Raw genomic sequence first — 23,115 nt, forward strand, 5'->3', positions numbered from 1 at the left:
AATTTGGAAATGCCCGAGGTCCAGATGAGCATCTTTTAAATCTAGTGTTAGTAGGAAACTTGCATGAGGAAGATGAGGAAACGGACTGTGAAGTGATATCATTTGAACTTGGCAACTACCACAAGCAGGTCTAAGAAAAAGAGATTCAGACCGCTAAAAGGATCTTCTTTCTTTGGCACTAAAAACATCCTTGAATAAAAACCTTTCCCAATTTGGGAAGGAGGAACTGGTTCTATTATTTCTTGGAACAGTATGTGATAAAGGCCAGGTGGAAATATAGTCTGATCTGGTGGGTGAGGAATAATCCCCCTTGGCAAGGAGAAATTCCATCTGTAAGCTTGACGAATGATATTCCGAACCTGTTTATCCGAAACTATCTGTTGCCAAAGAGAAAAGTGGAGATTTATACTTCCTGGACGGGAAATAAGACTGCCAAGCTGGGAGGAGAGAACAAGGTCCCTCAAATAGTCAAACTGACTTGTTAGACTGCCCTTGGTTTTGGAGCATTCCTGAATTATTTTTGGGATGCCCTTGGCATTTTGCCCAAATTGGATGTGGGGTTAGAGAATCCCTTAGAAAATATGAAAAAGAAGGGCAGAAAAACCTTTGAGAATCCCTGAATTAACTTACCCTTTTCATCAGTTTGTGATTACCTTTGCAGAAAAGTAATCAAATTGTTAATCTCTATCAAAAAAAAAAAAAAAAAATTAACATATCATTATTCACATCCTCTTGGGAGGTTCTGACAATGCAGCCAGGCAAACCTTCTCACAGCAATACCACAGGCCATAGCCCTAGAAGAAGTATCAAATGAGTCATACATACACACTGCAGAGACAAATGACAAGTACAGTAGAAGAAACTAAATAATTTAAAGCAAATTTTTCCTCACAAGAAGAAACTGCAGACCAAACATTCCTCTTACTTTCACAATTAGTAAAAACAAACTTGTGAGCCTTACAAATCAAAATACTGAAAATCAAAGTTGCAAAAGCATGCATAATTTTCCTGTACTCATCAATATTCTTGCCATCCTTATCAGAAAGAGCAGGATAGCAATAAACTGTTTAGCAGCAGTAGGATTAACTAACGTTATTAGCTGCAGAGTCAAGTTTGGGAAAGTATGGAACGAATACATTCCATCTGCCTTTCAAGGGGCAGCAGATTGGCTATCAGAAAAATTACAGCAGAGACACACATCCTCCAAAGCGGACAGAACTGGAGGAATGGATGAAGGTTTGGGAAATTCCTTCTTAACGGCTTAACATTTTCTAAGGGACTGAGGAACCTCAGTGTACTCCCACTGAAAACACTGGCACATTCCGGAAATACTCTCAAGGTGACAGGAGCTCCAAAGGGGAGAATCAGAAACAGATGAAGTCTGAAACAGAAAATTGAAGAGAAATCTGTGCGTCTGCCCCTACATCTTTCAGTTCAGATTCAGAATCTTGAATCTCTTCAGAAAAGAAGTATCCTTTCTTTCACCAGAAATCACTTAAGAAGGATCAATAGCATGAGTAAAACCCTGAGCCACACCCAGTAATCTACTCCTAAGAAAAGTTGAGGAGGAGTAGATACATGTTTAGATTTCTATTTCTTTTTGACAGAAAAAAAACAGCCAACAGTGTTATAAACAGTAGTAGCAACTTCCAGTGATGGGCACAGCATTCTGACAACTTGTTCTCTCTCTCCCAGGACTGATAAGAGTGGCCCTCCCTTACCCACTGGGGGGATCCCAACAGCTGCAGAGAAAGTGGCTAACTGCTGGTCCACAGTGGCTGCAGGTGCTTCACCACAGCAATCTAGGGTAAAACAAGTGGTCTGAGGTACAACAAATGGCCACAGCAGATTCACCCAGTTGTGGCTGAGGAAAACTTCTAGTCGTGGCAAAGGCTTCTGGCTTAACCTTTTCTTTTGTGGCTGGAAGAAGGACCAACAGTGGGACTGACAGTTTATATCATGGTCAAGCCAGTAATGGTGCCTCTTTTCCAGGAAAAACAAGCTGCAAAAGCCGGTAAAGATTTAAAATCTTTCAAAATCATTTTTTTTCACATAAAACACAATAAGAAGCACATTCAAACAGCTAGCTAGCCTCAAAGTAAAATGCATAACATTTCTCTGCAGAAAAAAATGGGTAACGAATACTTTAAAAAAAAGGTTATGTACTCACCATAACATCTCATCTGTGTTGTCCATTTTCATTCTTCCTCAACTGCTGGGTTCAAATCCAATCTTTAGATCGGACTCGGCCGCTTCTTCCAACTCATGGAACACAAACTCTCAATCTCCTCTCTTTACCCATAATGCCCTAGTCACCTAACATACCTCAGATCTTGTTTGCTGCCCCTTATATCTGCAGAGTAGAAGAAAATTATAAAATAATATAATCTGGAGCTCAAATAAAGGAACAGCAGTTCCTCCAGTATCTTTTGATACTTGCAACAGTCAAACAAGCAGGGGTTGGTGAGAGGGAAGTTGAGGAAGAATGAAAATAGACAACACAGATGCAACATTATGGTGAGTACATAACTTTATCTGATGTTGTCATTTTCATTCATTCCTCAACTGTTGGGAGAGAGTCCCCAGCTACCTAAACCCAGGCAGGACTCTAAGGAAGGATATTCCTGAGAACTGCCAAACCAAAGGCTGCTCTTCCCATAGACACCAGATCCCATTTGTAATGAGCAATAAAGGTACGAGGATTAGCCCAAGTTGCAGCTGCACAAATATCATCCGATGAAGATCTAATTAAAATGGCTGAAGTTGCCACAGACTTGGTGGAATGAACTTTTTATGTTTTGTTTTTTTTTTTTAAACAAGAAACATCCTTACTACCACCTATGACATAGACAATCATACATTTACATAAACGAAAACAAACCATACATACCAATCTTTGTCAGTCAAACATTACACAGCTCATTCAAATTCTGCCTTCTTTTAAAATCACATTCCTCCCCCATATGTATTGTTCCCACAATTCTCCATTTTTCCCTAGGTAATTTGCTCCTACCCTTTATAAAGATACAAATTCCAGTTTTATCTCTGTCACTATATTCACTACTTCTAGTACAGTTGGTTTAGACTTTGATTTCCATTTTCTAGTAATTGCTTTTTTGGCAGCCACTATAATTAGACTCAGCAAGGCCTTACTATGTCTAGGCAAATCCAAATTTTGGTGGTTTTGGTAAAGACAACCCCATTTTTTGTAAACAATGGCAATATAATCAGTTAACTCTTTGGATAAAGTCACTTTAGAAACTGGTTTGACTAATTTTTATTCTAAGAAAGGAAACAAATAATTGTTTTGATTTCCTCAAATTTCTGGTTATATGTAGACAGAACAGTAATTGTCTGTAAACATCCACAAATATGACATATACTCTCCTTTATTCGATAATTGTGGAAAGAAGGCTGGAAGGTTGAGAACTACACCACCTTAGGAAGAAAGGAAGGAGTGGTCCATAAGGATACTCCATCTTTATGAAAAATAAAATATGGAGGTTTAGATGGCAGGGCCTGTAATTCTGATACTCTTCTGTCAGAAGTAAAAGCCACAAAAAAGATAGTTTTCCAGGTCAAGAATTTAGATCACACAACTGATGGTTCAGATGGAGGTTGTGTTAAAGTTTACAAAACAATGTTCAAATCCCAAGGATGAGTGGGATCTTTTAGTGGCGGTCTAAGTAAGAAAGTTCCTATTAGAAAGGCTTTGCAAAGTTTAGAGGATCCAAAACAACACCTGAAATTCCAGTTGTAAGATGGCAACCCACCGTCAGCTATGTTAATAAAAATGCAGCGAGATGACCACGGCTCGAATAAAGCAAATCTTTGAATGTCAATACATCAATGAAAACTATTCACCAGTGCAATATAGTTTCTTCAAAACAGTACACACTATTTGAATTCATCCTTTTAAAATCTTTTTGGCGCCATGTTTTTGTCCTAATATTTAAAGTGCTAGTGCTTGTATTACAATTGACTATTCGTAGTATGTTTACTAAGCCAGTTTAAAAAACAAATTAAAATCAATAAATCACATAATCACTATACAATACTTGCTCCAATTTAAAACATATTATATAAAAAATTATATTGTATAAATACCACTTTTTGACTACCTGAAGTCATCATAAAAATTCATATGACAAGCGTCATTTAATGCATACTAATTAATATGAAAACTTAGAGTGCATGCACCCATAAACAAAATACTTATTCAATACTTCTGAATATTAATATATTGCAATACTTTTCACTTAAATATATCATATATTATTAATTCTTCATTGCAACAACAGGAAAGGTTTAATAGATATGTAATCATTAATACCAGGTTCCCTGATTGCATCAGTCTGTATCTGCCAAACACTTTCTCTTTTGCTTAACATAGCTTTCTAATTACCCCCACGGGTAGTAATATTAACCTGATCTATTATTGCAAACTTAAAGCTGTGTTTTTCACATTGTTTACTGATATGCCTATAAAGTGCATTCTTTGTGTCTTTGACCTTTATTTTACACAAATGATCATATATGCGTTTTCTGAATTGTCTTTCTGTCTTACCTATATAAAACGCAGATCATGATATACATTTAGCAAGGTAAATAATATCACTACTGCTACAATTACCTTTTCTAAATTTTACTTAGGTCTTATTTATGTCATCCAATCTGCACCTTTTTATTTCATTTATGGCTGAACACTGGTTGCATGACCCACACCTCCTACTAGCTTTATTTAAATTACATCCTTTTATGTCTGATGTGCCTTGTTGCAAAAATCTCTTAATATTCTTACCCATCTTATGCACAAAACATGGTCTTTTACCAACTACTCCTTTCACATCACCACCTACTATTAAGGTGTTCGTGCCTTGTGATTATATTTATAATTTCATTCATGTATGGTGAATACGTCAGTGTGCATACTCTATTGAAAGGTAACATATCACAATTACCATCCCTTGCTTTATTATTATTCAACTCAATGCCCAATATAGGTGGATACTTTTTACCCCATTAATTTTTAACATATCTTGAAACATTATCAAGTAACCATCCAGGATAACCTCTGTTGGCGAACATAGAGGTGATGAATTTAATTTCTTTTTCCATAACCTTAAATTTTTAAGACATTCAAGCCGCCCTTATACATTGTCCTTTAAAAATATTTTTCAACATATGTCTAGGGTGGTTACTGGAATATTCCAAATACCCATTGGAAAAAGTATCCTTCCGATATATTTCTGATTGAAATCCAGTATTAGAATGCCTTATGTATGTTTCTAAATATGGTATGCCTTCTGTGCTAATGTTATGGGTAAATTTTAAAAATTCACTCGTGTGATTTAAAAATTCAATGAAATCATTAATGATTTCCACTGGTCCATTCCATAAAACAAACATATCATCCAAAAATCTTGTGTAATAGGATATATGCTTATAATACTCACTATTAAACAAATGTTGATTTTCCCATTCCAACATAACCATATTAGCAAATATGGGGGCACATGAGGCCCCCATAGCTACACCCCTGGTTTGTTTGAAATATCCTCCTTCAAAATAAATAAAATTGTTATCCAAGACTATCACCATCATATCAGTAATAAGGTTTATACGGTCCCAACTCATATTGGAGTATTTTCTCAAACTACTACAAAAATCTTCCAATCCCTGTTCTCTGGGGATACAGGAGAATAGATCAACAACATCAATAGTGATGTATGTTAATTTCTCTTTCCATATATCTGGAGTAAGATGCGCTAAAAACATCCATGAATCCTTAATTAGGTGAGGTGTGTTTGTATAAATCTGTTTGATCCATCTATCAATAACTACTCCAATTAGGAAGGTTTTGATTTACTTCAGATATAATGGGACGAAACAGTGGTTTTATTATGTCCTTATGCACTTTGGGAATACCTACTATCGTTTTGCTTTGTTCGAGCCATGGTCATCTCGCTGCTTTTTTATTAACACAGCTGACGGTGGGTTGCCGTCTTACAACTGGAAAGTTTAGAGGATGCTAAAGTTGAGATATTTACTCCCATAAAAAAAATTGAAATGGCAGCTAATTGTACTTTCACAGCAGAAAAGTTAGCTCCTTCATTGAAAATTGTAGCTAAAAATTCAAGAACCTTAGGAATCAGAGCTGAAAAGGATCTAAATTATTTTGCTGAGCCCAAATGACAAATCTTTTCCATTTACTTCTATAAAGTTTCCTGGTGGAAGCTTTGTGGGATGACAAAAGAATGAGACAGATTGGGGAGGAGAGCCTTGGCCGTCTAGCAATCAATGGAACTGGAGAAACCGTGTGGTCAGTTTTAGGTCTGGAATGTCTTGATGAGTCATGTTTGTCAGTTGCGACAGGCGGTCTGGAGTTGGAACTAGGATCCAGGGAGGATGAAGAAGATCAGGCCAAAGAAAGGGAAACCAAATCTGATGAGGTCAGTATGGGGCAATGAGGATAACTGTGCTCTTCAATCGAGATGCTTTCTGAAGACATTTGGGGATTAGGGGTAATGGAGAGGTAGGTGTAAAGGAGACTGTGGGGGCCCAATAGAGTAAGTAGCCTCAGCTCAGTGACTGCCCAGAATCATGAATCATGGCAAAAAACTGCTGCACTTGCTGTTGAAGGGAGATACAAAGAGGTCACAGCATGGTTGGCCCCATTGATGTAAAATCCGTTCCGCAACCTTCATATTGGGGGACCTTTCGTGCATTAGAACAGACCTGCTTAAGTTGTCTGCAATCATGCTGGATTTCCCTGGAATGTGCATTGCTAGGAGATGAAGAGGAGACCAAGATACCAAAATTAACCAACATTCCATATATGAATCACAATAGCCCCAGTAGAGAGAAGCCTAAAGGCCTAGGATGGGAGGATGGCTCATCTCATCTCCATAGATAGATGTTGACCTCCATGTGAGGACCATGGTTCTGATGTGCCCTGGACAGCTAATCCCCCCAATCTGGGATGCGTCCATGGACTTGGGTTGAGAGAGAAAAAAGGGATGACCTTCTTGTACTTTACTAGAGTGGATCCACCATTCTATTGCAAGCTTGTATTATTTTAATCGGACTGAAAAATGGTTGATGGAAAATGGACTATTGAGTTGCAACTATCCACTGAAAAATTCTCATATGGTACCTTGCCAACAGAACCAGAATGAATGGAGGATCAGGTGAGCTGAAAGAGAACTCTGAATGACCTTTTCAACCTGGAACTGAATAGACTGAACTCTGGACAGAGGGAGAGAAGCGGTTTGAGTGACTGTACTGAGTGAGGCACCCATAAATTACAACATCTGTGCTGGTTCGGGATGAGATTTGATTTGGCTGACTGAAATCCCCATGTGAGAGCACGTAGTCTTGAGCTTGAATCAGATGATGCCTGGTTGGAGCAATTATGAGCCAGTTGTCCAAATATGGAAACACCGGAATCCCTGCAGTCTCAAGTGAGCTGCTACTACTGCCATACACTTGGTAAACATCTGTGGTGATACAAAAGGCAAAGCTCTGAATTGCTAATGGCTGGCTCCCAGCTGGAAACACAGATATTTATTTATTTGCATTTGTTTTTGAGCTGGGCCAGAAGTGCCCATTTTCAGTGGAATCCCAGGGAGAAAAGCTCCACATATAAGAGATTTCACATACAATACAGAATTTACATTAATAAAGACTTTTAGTACATATTATTGGCAGCTTATACAATTGGGGTGGAAACAAACAGTACATAATTAATCATTCTCAAATCAAAGATATCGTACAAATCCAAGATATTATATAAGCAACAGTGTCTACATGAGAACATTCTATATGAGTAGCTTTCATCTAGCAAAATTTATATAGGACACTTATTGCAGGGCGTGCCAAGTGGACATAAGAATTAATCAGAGACTAGGTACTTAAACTTTGCACACATTAGCTTAGCAATAGGCTATATGAGTCCTGTTGCAGGAATCTGCAAAGTTGGAGGACATTGTTGCAGATATAAGTGGTGGTATGATATTAAGGTAGGCTGCGAGAGTACCTGAATGTCTTGCCTGGTTCAGTGGTAGGTCTATAAAGGGTTAGGAAGAGAAGGAAGTAGACAGAAGGGAATCAATGGTAGGACAAAGAGGGTTAGTAGAAGAGGGAAGTACACAGGATGGAGAGGTAGAGTAAGCAAAAGACAGGTGGATGTAAAAGGAGGATTCCAGAGTAGTAGAGTGGGGGTGAGAATAGTTGTGATGGATGAAGTTAGGTTATATGAGATATGGTGCTAGCACATGTGCACAGCCAAGATGAGGAGAGGTGTTTCAGAGACGTCTTGGAGAAGGTTACTGAGCATGTAGATCTAACTGTTGGGGAGAGGGAATTCCAAAGTTTGGCGATGGTAAAGGAGTAAAGCATCGGGCCAGCTGAAAGTTGGGTTTTTTCTACATTTATGAGCAATTGGTTGCTGGATCGGAATGGTCTGTTAGGATGGTATAAAGTAAGTATAGAAGATACAGCAGGGCACATGGATAGTTTATGAATGAGTTTGTGAGCAATAGTTAGTTGGATAAAGGTGAGATAGTTGGGGAATTCAAGCCATTTTACGTTAGGTAATGATAAGCAGTGATGGGACGAGTAGGAGGCATTCATTACAAACTTAGCAATTTTGCTGTAGCATGAGTCTAGTTTGGACTTTAGAGAGGACTGAATGCTGGTGAGGAGGGGGGCACCGTAAAAAAGAGAGGGTAATAGAAAAGAAGTGGCAAGGGAAAGTCGGGCTGATGCATGGATTAGATATTTGTGAAGGTAGAGTGCGCCAATCTTTTGATGTGTCTTTTTGACATTGGACTGGATGTGCAGGTCAAATGTGAGGTTTTCGTCTATGATGACACTTAGGAGTTTTGTGCTAGGTACAATGTCAATGGTGGTACCATTTAGGCACTGAATGATGAAGTTCTCTTTTTGAAGGGGGGGGTGGACTTTTCAAAGATTACTAGTTTGGTTTTGTTGGGGTTCAGGGCAAGATGATTATTAGACATCCAAATTTCACTGGAGGCGAGGGCATATTGGATGAGTTGGTGTAGTTCTGAGGAGTTGTTTACAGTGCAGATGAGAGTGGAGTCATCTGCGTGCTGGATGACTGAGCCTTGAGAGATTGTGGTGTGGAAGTTATTGATAAATATGCTAAACAGAAGTGGGCCTAAAATGGAGCCTTTAGGAACACTGGTGGTGGCGTTTCAGAAAAGGGAGTAAGTTCTTCCATTTAGTTTCTTGCTACCTGTTAGTGAGGTAATTTGTGATATCTCCTGGACCGTCTGTTCATTTTTATGTAATAGCACGCATCCTGAAGATCTATAGAGTACATATCCAATAGTCCTTGTGCAGAAAGGCAGAATGAACTGAACCATGACCATGTGGAACTTTGTGTACTGAACTGACTGATTTAGATTGCGGAGATCCAAAACTGGTCTCCAGTCCCCTGATTTCTTTGGCAGTAAAAAAAAAAAAAATCTTGAATAGGTTCTGGAATCCTTCAAGCCTGGAGGTACCTCTTGAATGACTCATCTACCAGCTTGTTTATTTTTATTGCTTCTGCTTCTTTCTTATTGGGTGGAACACTGGGAATTTTGTTTATTACTAGTAGGGGTGGATGGGAAAGGGCATTACATAACCTCTGGATATTATCCTCCACACCCGTGAATCTTTTGTAATCTTTTGCAGGCTCTCTGATGCTGGGACAAATGACCCCCGACTGCCTCTAGAGATGAACAGTCAAGCCTCCTTTCAGGAGCACTGACAGGACCGGTCAGAGAAGATATTTCTGGATCCCTGGTTATGTGGATCACCTCTGCCATGGGGATAGTGTCTTCTATTCAAGTTCCCCCCTACCCCCAGAGAACTGCCTCCACATGGATCTTGGAAGGGACCCTGGGATTTTCTGAACATTTTCCATCTGCCTCGTTGGTTCCTAGAAAAGGTCCATTGAGGGGCTGAAAAAACGTATGTCTACAGTAGACAGGGTTTTTCTTTCCTGTTCACACCTACAGAGCATGCCTTTTACTTTGGGGCCAAATAAGGAACTTCTGTCAAAAGCAGCACTGACGAAGGAAGATTTGAAGGGTTTGGCAAAGTCACCCAAGCACATCCAGGCATGTCTTCTGATAAAAAGGCCTGAATCTGCTACCCATGAGGTACCTTCAGGTGCATGGGAGATAAGCCTCATGGAAGAGTTTGAAATGGACTGAAGGGCAGCCAGCTGTGAGGCAATAGTTCTCTCTGCCTTGGAGGATATGGTCCCAGTGAGGGACTCAGCAATTTCCCTAATTAAATCCCGCTGAAGTCTCGTGAAGTGTGCCAAGTAATTCAGCGACCGAAGGGCAAAAGTCACCGAAGCATAGACATGTTTCCCAAATCTGTCCAGTGCCCCCAGACTCCCTGTTAGGGGGATGGACAGAGGAACTTTGTTCTGCTAGTTCCTTCCTTCTTTGTTCCTGCCTCTATGACCATGGCATCTGCTGGTAGTTTCATGTTCCAATATGTTCTGTCCATCAGTGGTGACCAGATTCTATCTGGTCTCTTAGGGATAGGCTCAATGGCATCAGCCTCTTTCCACAACTGTTGACAGACCAAATCAATGAGATCATTGGGAGGCAGGGTCACCAAGGAGGTAAACAGGCCAGCTCCAAAAGCCTCCAGGAATACTGACTCCTCTTGGGAAAGGCTGTTAGGAGACCGACCACCACTTTGCTTTAGGGGTTCTAGGATATCTCCAAATGAGACGTCGTCAGGTGGTGATCTTGGGGACCCAATCCCCTCATCAAAGTAGGTATCTTCTGTGATGGTCTCTTGTGGAGAATCCACATGCCTCCTTTTACACTTTCTCTTCCTAGGTATTTCTTCAGTGGGATGCTCCAGAGAAGAGTCAGAAGAGATTAGTAAACCTTGTTGGGTGCTCTGGAGAACAGTTTGGGCTGGCTGCCCCAGTGGCACGGGTGGTTGAGGCTCTAAACACAGAATCGAATAGAGCTGGGTATTCGGAGTTGAAAAGGCGAGAGAAGTCTGGATTCTTGGAACAGAGAAAGCGCTCTCAACTACCTTGAGTACAGAACACCTCAGAGAAAAGGAAACAGACGCATCCGAAAAGGCATGCTTCCTCTGCCCCAAAGGCAGAGTACTCGAGGAGGGAATTGGAGCTGAGCTATCTAGCACTGAAGCTCAGAGGAGCAGAGACAGCTCCAACAGCTTCAGAGATGATTCCAACACCCTGGATTTGGTGCTGACACTACGTCTGCAAAGTGCTCCTGCTGGGCCACTCAGAGATGTCACCGGGGTCAAAGATACCAGCATCTTTGGATCTGAGGTGGACAACTCCAGGATTTTCAGATGTGACAGCTCTGAAATCAAAGGTCAGACCACAGGAGGAGCCAATAATGGTGGAGTAGTACTGACAAGGGTCTCCACATTCAATAGGGTTGGAGCCAGAAGAACTCTCATTTGAATCTGTGTTGAAAGGAATTTCCTTATCCTGTCCACATTGGCTTTGGTCAGACCTTTGGATGATCATGCAGATGATGTTGTAGAAGATGGTCTAGAATGCCATCTCGGTGACTGTTCCAAAAACAGGGGAACGGAGCTGAGAAGAGAGAGGAACTGGTAATAGCTGTGGTGATCAGATCTGAGAAGATTTCTCTGATCAAGATTTCTGATTCGAAGAGGTCAGATCTGATACTTTACCTACTTTACTGGGAGGTTCGGATACCAGAGCTAAAGTAGTAGTCAGGTCTCGGGATCATTTTCTTGATTCTTTATAAAGAGAATCTCCTTTCTTGTCAACATTTTAGGGTGTTTGAGCCCTAGAGGATGTCAAAGCAGGTTTAGAAGGTAGTAAACCTCATAAGATTAATTTGTTTTTTTCTGTCGATCAGAGATCTTGATGAAGGTCTTACAAATGTCACAATCCAAATCAAGGTGACAGGGGTCTAAACAGTAGATGCACTTTGAATGTAATCTGAAATAGGAATACTATGTCTGCAGGCCATGCACTTTTTGAAACTATTAGATTTTGCAGACATAATTATAAGGCAAAGTAATGGAAAAAAACTAAGAAGGGAAAGATTTTTTTTTTAAGCAAGTGAAGAGACTATTAAGAAAATACCAACAATGGCAATAACAGAGATAAACTATTAAGTATCAAAGAAATACCAACAATGGTATTTAAGGAATACTCAAAAAAAACAAGTATATAGGAGATTTTTACACAGAAAAATAGGAAGAAATATAAATATAATAAAAAATTGTAAGATTATATAATGTGAGGACAGCGCAAAAAAGATTATAGTATAAAATTTAACTTTCACTCAATGAAAATAATACACTTCAGAATAAGCAGTGACCACATCTGAACACTTAGGCAGCAAATGAGATCCAAGATATGTTAGGTGAATACAGCATTTTGGGTAAAGGGAGGAGTGCAAGAGTTTCACTGTTACATGAGCTGAAAGAGGAGGCCACTCCGGATCACAGGATCAGAACCAAACCAAACAGTTGAGGAATGAATGAAAATGACAACAGCAGATCAAAAGTTATGTACTCAGCATACAGATGCTCTGTGTTGTCCATTTTCATTCTTCCTTGACTGATGGGTCTCCGATCTGACCTTGGATCCAGCTTGACTGCTTTTACTAGATTCACAGACCCAACTCTCCAGCTCCTCCCTTACCCATAATGTTCCAGTAACCTAATATACCTCAGATCGAGTTTGTTGACCGCAGTAATAATGGTTTATGTTATACAGAATTAATAAAGAACCAACAGAGATAAAACTGAAGCTCAAACAAGGAATGACAGGTTCCAAAGAAAACAATTCCTTAGGTTTTCTCCAGGAAGGAAAGGAGGGGACGTTAGGAGAGTGGGACACTGAGGAAGAATGAAAATGAACAACACAAATGCATTGTTATGGTGAGTACAGAACTTTTGTATCTGATGTTATCATTTTCATTCGTTCATTCTTCAACTGACAGGAGAGAGTCCCCAGCCAGATGAACCTTGAGTGGTCCTCATGGAAGGATATTTCAGAGTAGTACACAGCCAAAAGCAACTCAGTTCCTAGAAATCAAATCCAATTTTTAATGAACAATAAGGGTATAAGTACTGGACCGAGTGTCAGTGACAAAAATGTAATCTATTGAAGCTCTTGACCAAAAAGCTGAAGAGATCACCATGGACCTCATTGAATGTGCTAGAAAAACCTCTCTGTTTATAAGCAAAGAATATGCAATCAGTCAACCATTTGGCTAAAATCACTTTGGAAACTGCCATTCCCAATCTGTTTGAGAAAAGGATACAAACAATTGGTCAGATTTTCTGAAATCTTTGGTTTGATGAAGATAAAAATGAAGTTGCCTGTGTACATCCAAACGATGCAGTACATTATTCACCATTATTGAAAAGTTTTGGGAAGAAAATTGGGAGGTTTATGACCTGATTAATGTTTGACACAGAAGCCACTTTAGGTTTAAAAAAATTGGTTAGTACATAAAGACACCCTATCCTTACAAAAGATCTAACATGGAGACCTGGAAGAAAGGGCCTGTAGTTCAATTACTGGTCTAGTTGATGCAATGGCAACTAGGAAAAAGGTCTTCCAGGACAAAAACCTTTGGTTTGACTTGGCAGAAGGATCAAGTTGATTTTGAGTAAGACTTTGAAGTTAGACAGTTAAATCTCATGGAGGAGTAGGGTCCTTGACTGGGGGCCTAAGTAAAAAAGTACCTTTCAGAGAAGTTTTGCACAACTTAGAAGAAGCCAAAGAAATGCAATTGTCATTGGAATGAAAATGGAAACGCAGGCCAGCTGCACTATGACAGTAGAGAAACTAGCTCCCTTTATAAAGGGGGATGCTAAAAAATTTAGGACTGCAGAGACTGGGATGGAAAAAGGCTGCAAATGTCTTGCAAGGGTCCAAATAGGAAACCTCTTCCATTTACTTTTGTAGATCTTCCTAGTGGAAGCCTTTTGAGAGGACAAGAGAACATGTCGGACCAGGGAGGAAAGCCTGGGCTGTCAAGCCATCACTGGAACAGGAGAAACCATGCAGTTAACTTGAGGCCTGTTATGTCTGAATGAGTTATCCCAGTCAGATGAGACAGGAAGTCTGAACTGGGGTCCAGTATCCAGGATAGATACAGAAGAAAAGGCCACAGGAAGGAAAGCCAGATTTAACAAGGCCAAAAAGGTGCAATGAGAATAACTGTGTTCTTCAACTGGTAAGCTTTCTGTAAAAATTTGGGGAATATAGGTAATGGGGGATAAGCATAGAGGAGATCGGAGGGCCATTTGTGAACTACAGCATCTCTCATCGACCCACTTTCGGCAAAGAACCTGCTTCAGTTGTGAGGATAGGAGCCATGGAGGTACTGCCAGCTATCCCAGGAGAAGAGTCTCGTGGATTTGTAATGTATGTCAGCAAAGCTAGCTGGAATTTTGTAAATAATTATACGTCATTTATATATCAAACTAATTTGTACAGATGCTTGTGCTGAAAATGTATTTGTGAGGTTTGCTTGTGTTAAAATAAAGGAAATACATGTGTTATTGTAACTAAATTAAATGTATATGTTTTAATAGCAGATACTGGGACAGCAGAAGTTCATCTTAATCTACCTTACTTTGCAAAATAATAGTTGAAGTTAAATTATTTATTTATTTATTGACATTTGTTAACCGGGTTAGTCCAACTGAGCCAGGGATCCATTTTCAGTGGAGACCCGAAGAGAAAAGCTCCAGAAATAATACAAGTAACCATGATATTTACAAAATATTAAGGTAGGGTCACAGAACTATAGTAGAAGCCAAAACTGTGTGCACAGCAGTACAATGCATAGATAAAACAGTTTAACAAGTACAATTTCCAAAATTTGAGAAGAGTATAAAGCATAGGCCAAATAACAATTAAAAGGTTTAGAGAATACTACAGTGAATACAGTATGAATACAGTTTGCTGTATTAAATTAAGCCATAGAGATGTTATCTTACACTTCTGGTTGCAGCCAGAGACAAAATGTCTGGGGAAACCAAGTATTACGAAGCATTCTTTATGGTCTCTAGCAAGGAGATAACTGCTATGCTGGAAGATTAGAGAAGTGAAATTGTTTTATGACCTCCAGCAGCTGCAGAAGATCCGAGCAAAACCCTATGTGTATGGTCACACATAGGTGCTAAAATCCTAGCAGCTTCTAGTGTTGGTAATAGTTTGGGGAAACAGAGTCAGATGACCAGATGTGATGTCATTGTGTAATCAACCCAGAAATAATATTATATATTATGTTGAGAAGCCCCTAAGGGAGAGAGTAGGAGTTCTGTATTTCTGTCTTGGATCTGACAATAAGGACCACTTACCCATTTCATTTTGCCTTGCTGCAGTAAGTGACCAGGGACTAGTACAAATGCTGGTGTTTATTACCGTGAATAGATATTTGGCATTTTCTTCTTTTATTATTTATTATTAAATATATTTAAACTTTACATTGTGGCTGGTCCTTTTGGAAAATATTTAAGTTTTGACAGTATTTCTATATATTTATTTGATGACAGCTCTGGCCACTCCTGAAAGCCATTTGTATTAATATTAATATTAATTATCCTCAGTATAATTGGGTACACTTGCAAGAGACTTGGGTAGCTGGCTTTGTAGTGCCTGGTGGCAGTGATAACTACCCTACAAGTCTGGGCAGAACAGGGCATAGCTAGTAAACCTGCGTCAGCCTTTCCCAGTGTGTGGGTGTGTGCGTGTGTGTGTAAATCAAATCTCAGTGTGTGTGTGTGTCAGCTACTTGCACAAGGACGCAAAGCATTGGTTTTACAAAGACAGTGGTGGAGAACTTGGCTTGGGCACTCTGCTGAGGACAGGTCTGCATCTGGAAATACTGAGTGTATCCATTTGTATTCCACATCCCTTTCCAGTGTCATTGGTGAAAATACAGGCTCCTTAATTACTGGCCCAGCGTGGGGACATCGCACTTGTTGTTGAAGGGGAAGCAATGAGACTGCAACATGGCTGGCCCATTGATGAAAATTCTCTCCGGCACTTTGAAAATGAGAGGCCACTCATGTGGCATCAGAATGGACTTGCTTAGTTTGTTTGCAAGCACAGTTGCTTTCCCCGGTATATGCATTGCAATGAGAATGTGACCTGAAGAGCTTTCCCACTGCCACACTCTCATTGCCTTGCGACAACGTGGATACTATCCCCCCCCCCCCGTTTCTTGATGTACCAGACCACAGACATATCATCCAACTGGACTACAATCATCCTGGAAGGATGAGCATCTAGAGAGGCCTGTAAAGCTAGAAGGATGGCTGTCATCTCCACAACACTGACATATGAATTAAACAATTGAGGGGACCACATACCTTTGACTGCCCATCCCAAGAAATGTGCCCCCCCAAAGAAGGTGTCCGTGGTTATTGTGGCTACCGACAGAGGTAAAACAAATGGACAGCCTTGATAAACTTCACTTGAACGGATTCAGCAAAGAAAGCGTTGCTTGGTAATCCTGACTGGAGTGTACAAGGGCTGATGAAAAACAGACCACTGAGCTGACATAATCCACTGTAGAATCTGCATATGAAATTTGGCCAATGGAACTACAGTTATTGCTGTTGACATGGACCCTAAGGCTTGCCAGACTAGTCGTGCTGGAGGAGAGGAATGTAAAATCACTTCCCTTACCTGGTATCTGAGGCAGAGGAGAATGCCCTCTCCACTACTCCAAAGGCAGAGAAGTATGTAGCGCCACAGCAGACGACCCCTGTACCGAGGAGCCCTGTATCCCCTCAGACCCCTGTCCCAAAGAGGGAGTCTGACCCAAGCTGTCCAGTGCCGAAGCACCTAGAGGCAGGGATGGTTTCAATAACTTCAGAGTCAACTTCAACTCCCAGTGCTGGCACTGATACTTCAACTACAAGATTTCTCCTGCCTTGAAAGCATAAGAGCCGGGCAACTCAGGAACATAGTCGGAGTCAAAGAACGGCCTGTCTTCAGATTCAACAAGGACACCCTCAAGCATCTCTGATCTGAAGGCTCCAAAAACACAAGATGGATTGGAAAAGGAGATATAAGTTGAGGCTCAGAGGTACAATGTGAGATGAAGCTGGGATTATTCCCATCTGGAGCTGAACTCTGAGGAACTTCATCATCCTATCTACCTCTGCTTCAGGCAAACTCCTGGAGGACCCAAGCCAGGAGCAGGTAGATGGCAGCATGTAGCATCTCTTCTGGGACTCCAGGAGAAAAGAATGGAGTCAGGGTGAGATCATCTCCAGAGAGAACTGTGGTGACTGGACCAGATGAGATCTACGCTTCGAAGTGGTAGGATCTAGGAGTGTCTGATCCAACTTTTTTGAAATTTTTGCAGGAGGCTCAGAGGTTGGAGCTGATGTTGGTGAATGATCTGGAGATCTCTCCTTAGTATCTTTATCCTTCGCAGCCGATTCAGACTTCCCTTTTTCAAACCTCTTGGAGGGGGGGGGGTTGAGTCCTAGTAGCTACAGAAGATGAAGCACAGGAAAGATGACCCTTTAGCACTAGTTTATTTCTCCAATCACTAAGAGCCCTGGTATTAAAACCCACACAGAGCAATCAGTATCTAAATGGACAGTGCCCAAACAGTAAACACACTCCCTGTGGACATCAGAATTGCAAATCTTATGCCTACAGAAAGTATATATTTTTTAAAACCAGTGGGTTTACCTATCACTTTAAGGAGAGAAGAAGTTTTCAAAATAACTACAGCAAAATATTTTTTTTTCATTTACTTACAGGAGAGAAGTACCAATGATGGTACAAAGATATACCTATTGGGGGTGGAAAAAGGAGGATAATGAATAAAGAAACAAGAGTACCGGCAGTGGTACTCACTAGAGTACCCACACTACAAAAGGGCTGGAAAAAGAAATAAACAGAAAGAAAGAGAGGGGGTGAAAAAGTTAACAGTAATCCAAAAGAAGAAAAACTTATAAGCTTTAAATACTGAAAAAACACCTGAATCTGTGTCTGAATGATATGGTGGCAAACGAGATCTGAGGCATTATGGTTACAGGAGGAGCTCTTGAGTTTGATCCACGAATCTAGTAAAAGCAGCCAAGCCCAGAGGTCGGATCCAAGACCCATCAGTTGAAGAACAAATGAAAATGACATAATCAGATCAAATTTTAAAATGACAGGAATAAAAGATGTTCTCTTTTAAAAGTACAACTCAATCTCATGACAGTCCATTAAAACACAAACTCCTGGCATTAAAATAACTTTCTAAAACATGAAAGTACTAATAAAAAAGCCAGATAAATAAGTTCTATAATAGAAAGTTTCAATCCCAAAAGGAACCTATCTGTCCTTAGCAAGGGAATAGTACAAGGTGACCATCGATCCTTGAAAGTCACAGAGGTGCATAATCTGGCAGCAGGAGAGCTGTGTAGGGCTTGGAGCCCAAACCTATCTTTTTAGATGAGCTCAGCTCAAGCTGATTAACAGTTTGGGTGCATGGATGGTGCCCATGAAGCTTTGCTAGCTAGCTGGCTGGCTATTACATATTCTGCAGGATATAACTAGTATAGCAGCATAGGCTACTGCAGCAGTTATCAATATAAAGAGCATCACAGATTACTTTTGTGTAAATGTTCCACAGCTCTCCATAAAAAAAGAGCAATTTGCTGAGTGCAGAGATGGGCTCAGCAGCAAAAACATGAAGAGTTCTCTCAATACACAGATCCTCAGACTTAATTCTGGTCTTGCTAGCAAGTATTTTTCAAGAAACAGCACAGGATTATCCTCTTCTTTTTCTCTGTGACCCCACTACTTTTTTTGCAAATATGGTCCTCAGCATCAGATATTCTTACTTCCAATTGTAATTACTACACAAGGGCTAATATTTATTTTATTTAACATTTTTTTACCAGGAAAGCCTGACTTGGAACGAAGCCAATTTTCAGTGGAGGCTCGGGGAGAAACGTTCCAGATGCATGTCTTTGTAACGTGGGAGGAAACCAGAGTACCCAGAGAACCCACACGAGCGCAGGAAGGACATGCAGAACAGAAGGCACTCCAGCAGAGAACCGGACTGGAGAACCTCTTGCTATGAGGCGACAATGTCACCGCTGCACCACTGCACTGTCCATTATCTCTTAGATCTTTCCACAGGTCCATCATCACTTCTGAATATTCATTCTGATGTTTTTCAAAGTCTCCCATCCTCTCCTTTAATATTCTGACAGAGAAGTCCAACTTCGCTTATATATTAGATAATTTAGGTAAAATCTCTCTTACAGAAGAATAATTCACGTTTTTCAGACAATTTGATTCCATTAACCACCTCACAAGTATTTGCTAATTACCAACTTAACAGACCCACAAGTCTCTGCCATTTGCAATTCATTCCTTTTGTGTTTTAACCACAATATTTTAGATGTCTACATTCAATTTCTCCCAACATGCACTCACTACTACAGCAGCCAGAACTAAATCTCTTCTACCAGGTCTTGCATCCAATTTAATGAAGGCACGTTTTACTATGGAGACAGCTTTACTAGGAGTATTACCAACAGCTCAAAATAATTGGAAGTCTTCAGATCTTGTTTTACATATACTTCATTTCTTGTGCACTTTTTTCAGACCACTAACTGATGTCATTTATATGTATAAATGTAGGCTATATTTATATAATTACATGGAAGCAATATGCTTACATTATTCACACACACACACACACACACACACACACACACACACACACACACACACATACACACCTGGATCATAAGATGGTGGAGGTGGTGGTGGAAGTGGTCCTCCCTCTTTCAATGTCTGAGTCAACCCTTTAGCTGCTCGAATAGTTGCTATGAAATCCTCATGCTTCCTTCTCCAGTTGGACTGCTTCTTTGGCGGCTCTGGCTGAAAAACAGAATATAAAACAGTTCTGTCAACCCTTCTTACAAAAAAATCTCTTTCCTATGCCCATTTTTCATTGTCTCAGATATGGGCTGAACAGATCTTCTCCGATTCCTTTACTGTAACAGGAGTCCCCTTTCCTTATACTGAATGTCTTAAATCCTCAGTCTCACTACTATTGTCATTAAAACACAAATACTTTATCACATTTTATTTACCTTTGAATTTTTAACACTCATGTCGACTAAAATTATCTACATTAAATACAGCACATACAGCTCTCTGGTGGAAATGTATATAGGTTCATAAGTAGATACTAGGCTATCTGCCCAAAGGCATTTATAAGCCTAGCTGGAATGTGTTGGCTTTCACCACCCCCTTAGATTAGTTCCCTGTGCCTCTGTCCAGCACAGGCATTGAAGTGATCCCTGGGGTAAACTTTCTGTTTCCCATCCACTCATCAAGGTTTCTCTTGAAGAGGGTTAGCGAGGAGCTCTGCCTAATGTAGATTGGAATCTTGTTCCAGAGCATGGGAAGTCTCTTGTACAGGAATCTCTCTCTCCAGCACTTCCTATTTATTGTTGTGGTGAGGTTTAGATCCCTGGATCGTGTGGCTCGAGGGGATATGGTTTTCTTTAGGTGAAGCATGTCCATCAATTCTGGGTTGGACATGGTCTTGTATGTCAGGCAGAGATCCCCTCTGAGTAGGCGGTATGCAACAGAGTAGAGCTGGAGTTTCTTCAGTCGCGATGCATAGGGCATCTGCTTGAGGCCAGTGATCTTCTTGGTGAGGAACTTCTGTGGTCTTTCCAGTTGTTGCATGTGTCTTGTAAGGTACATCCCCAAATGGGGCATTGTACTCTATGATGGGTCTGATGAGTGATGCGTAGAGGGGCCCAATGACCTCTTTAGATCTGGATGCAAAATCTTTTGTGATTAGGTGGGCCACATAGAAGGATTTTCTAACCACTTTGGCAATGTGATTATCAAAGGAGAGGTTACTATCTACTTGGGTCCCCAGATCCCTTATTATGTCTTCTGTATTTAGGGGGCTACCACCTATGTGGTACTTTGTGGGTACTTTGTTTTTTCCAAAGGGGATGACTATGCACTTTTTGGCATTTAGCTTGAGACCATGGTTTTGACACCAGGTATCTGTCTCAGTGAGACCCTTTTGGAGGATGTCTGTGTCAGCCGGAGAGTCAATTATAGCCCCTAGTTTGCAGTCGTCTGTGAACTTGGTGAGCCATAGTCCTCCTGTGCTTGCCTGTACCTCTGAGAAGTATATGCTGAACAGGAGGTGTCCTAGGACTGAGCCCTGGGGAACGCCACTTGTAACAAGTTTCGAGTCAGACCTAGCTCCTGCAGCTCTGACCATGTGGGTTCTGTCCGTGAGCCAGTTGGCAACCCATCTTATGACACAGGGGTTTATGTTCAGGCTGGTGAGCTTGTCTATAATACCTGAGTGGAGAATAGTGTTGAAGGCCTTTGCGAGGTCTAGGTAGGCTGTGTGGACCACCTTTCCCTCCTCTATAGCCTTGGTAACTGTCTCAAAGTAGTCCACCAATTTTAGGAGGCATGATCTGCCCTTAAAGCCGAACTGGGTTGGGTCCAGTGTTTGGAGGTTTCCAATGTCTCGGTTAATGAGATCCAGGATGATGTGCTCCATAGCTTTGCAGACCAAGCTAGTTAGGCTTATAGGGTGATACTTCCTGGGGTCCGTTGTGGCTCAACCTTTTTGGAGCGAAATAACCGTTGCTATGCTCCACTCTTTAGGCACGTAGGCTGTGGAGAGGCTGAGTTTAAACAGTGTGTTCAGGTGAGGGGTTAGTTCATCTTTGAGCTCATGTAGGATGCAGCCTGGGACACCGTCCGGTCCCATTGATGCTGTGTTTTTGGCTTTGGAAATGGCTGCTTTAACCTGAGTGTCTGTGATTTCAGGGGCACTATATTCCTCTGGTATAGTTATGGGCCCTTTTGGGGGTGAGAGGGGGATGAAGTTTGCACTGAACCTGTCTCCAGGATGTTGGCTATATCGGTCGGTTCAGTGTATTTTGTGCCATTCTGCACCAACTCCGAGCAGATCTGAGAATTGCCACTTAGATTCTTGACATAGCTAAAGAATGCCTTGTGGTTATCTTTGGAGTCCCTGGCAATCTAGCCTTGGATGATTTTATGAGGGAACATAGTTTCTTGCTGATACTGATCAGGGATGTCTTCCCCTTCTTGGGATTTTACTCTTTTCTGTACTAGTTTTCTCTTTCTATTGTACAACTTGTTTATGGCAGGGGTCCACCAGACTGGTTTCCTTTTCTTGGAGGAGTAAGTCTTGATTTTGCTTGGGATAGCACGATCCATGCATTCTTGTAGGTGCCCGTAGAGTGCATTAGTAAAGGATTTTGTAACTTGGACAGCATTATCCTTTAGCATTGGGGCTTTGATACTTCCCACCTCAGTCTTAAGTAACGTGAAATTTGCTTTTGAAAAGTTTTTCATGGTGGTTTCTTTGACCGGGGGTGGTGGCGGAATGGGGATATCCAGAGTGATTAGTTTATGGTCAGATCTAACCAGCGAGGGGTTGACCTCCGGTGTGGAACACTGGTCACCCATGTTGGTGATGACCAGGTCCAATATGTTGTCACCTCTGGTGGGGGTGTTAACTAGTTGATCCAGGGCATTTGAGTTTATAAATTCTAGGAAATGTTGGGCCAGGGAGTTCGTACTTGAGTAGTTCTCCCAGTTAATGTTTGGATAACTGAAATCACCCAATATTAGGGTGTTTGGTAGGACCTTTATGTTTCCCAGTGTTTCCAGAAATGCGGAGTGAGGGTCCTGGGACATGGTGGGTGATCTGTAGCAAGCTATAATTTGAATAGCAGTTTTGCCATTGTTAGTTGTACGTGGATGATCTCTGAAGCGTCGTGCTATGCCACTAACCTGGAGGTGTGGGTATCCTTGATGAATATGGATACTCCCCCGCCTTTTGTATTTCGGTCCAGGTTTTGTGGCCGAAATGTATGGTATGAGTTGTAGCCTGGTAGTGCTGGGGTGCTCTTTGGAGCCTTAAACCAGGTTACTGTTACTGCACATACATCGATTTTCTCCACACTGAGGAGTGCCTCGAGTGTGTGCATTTTGAGGTTTAGACGTCTGGAACTGAGTAGCATTACCCTTAGTTTGTTGTTACT

The 23,115-nt window shown here is 40.9% G+C and overlaps 1 protein-coding gene across 1 annotated transcript in view; it reads right to left on the bottom strand.

Annotated features, from left to right (window-relative positions):
- Positions 1-23,115, bottom strand: part of ZC2HC1A (zinc finger C2HC-type containing 1A) — a 927,244-nt gene that overhangs the window by 493,914 nt on the left and 410,215 nt on the right. The window contains exon 4 of the mRNA XM_044066001.1: positions 19,789-19,930. Within this exon, the coding sequence (XP_043921936.1) occupies positions 19,789-19,930 (142 nt within the window). The remainder of the gene's footprint in view (positions 1-19,788; positions 19,931-23,115) is intronic.

This window comes from Protopterus annectens, chromosome 3.part0 (genome assembly GCF_019279795.1).
Source record: "Protopterus annectens isolate FY-2018-M chromosome 3.part0, PAN1.0, whole genome shotgun sequence".
Taxonomy (NCBI): domain Eukaryota; kingdom Metazoa; phylum Chordata; order Ceratodontiformes; family Protopteridae; genus Protopterus; species Protopterus annectens.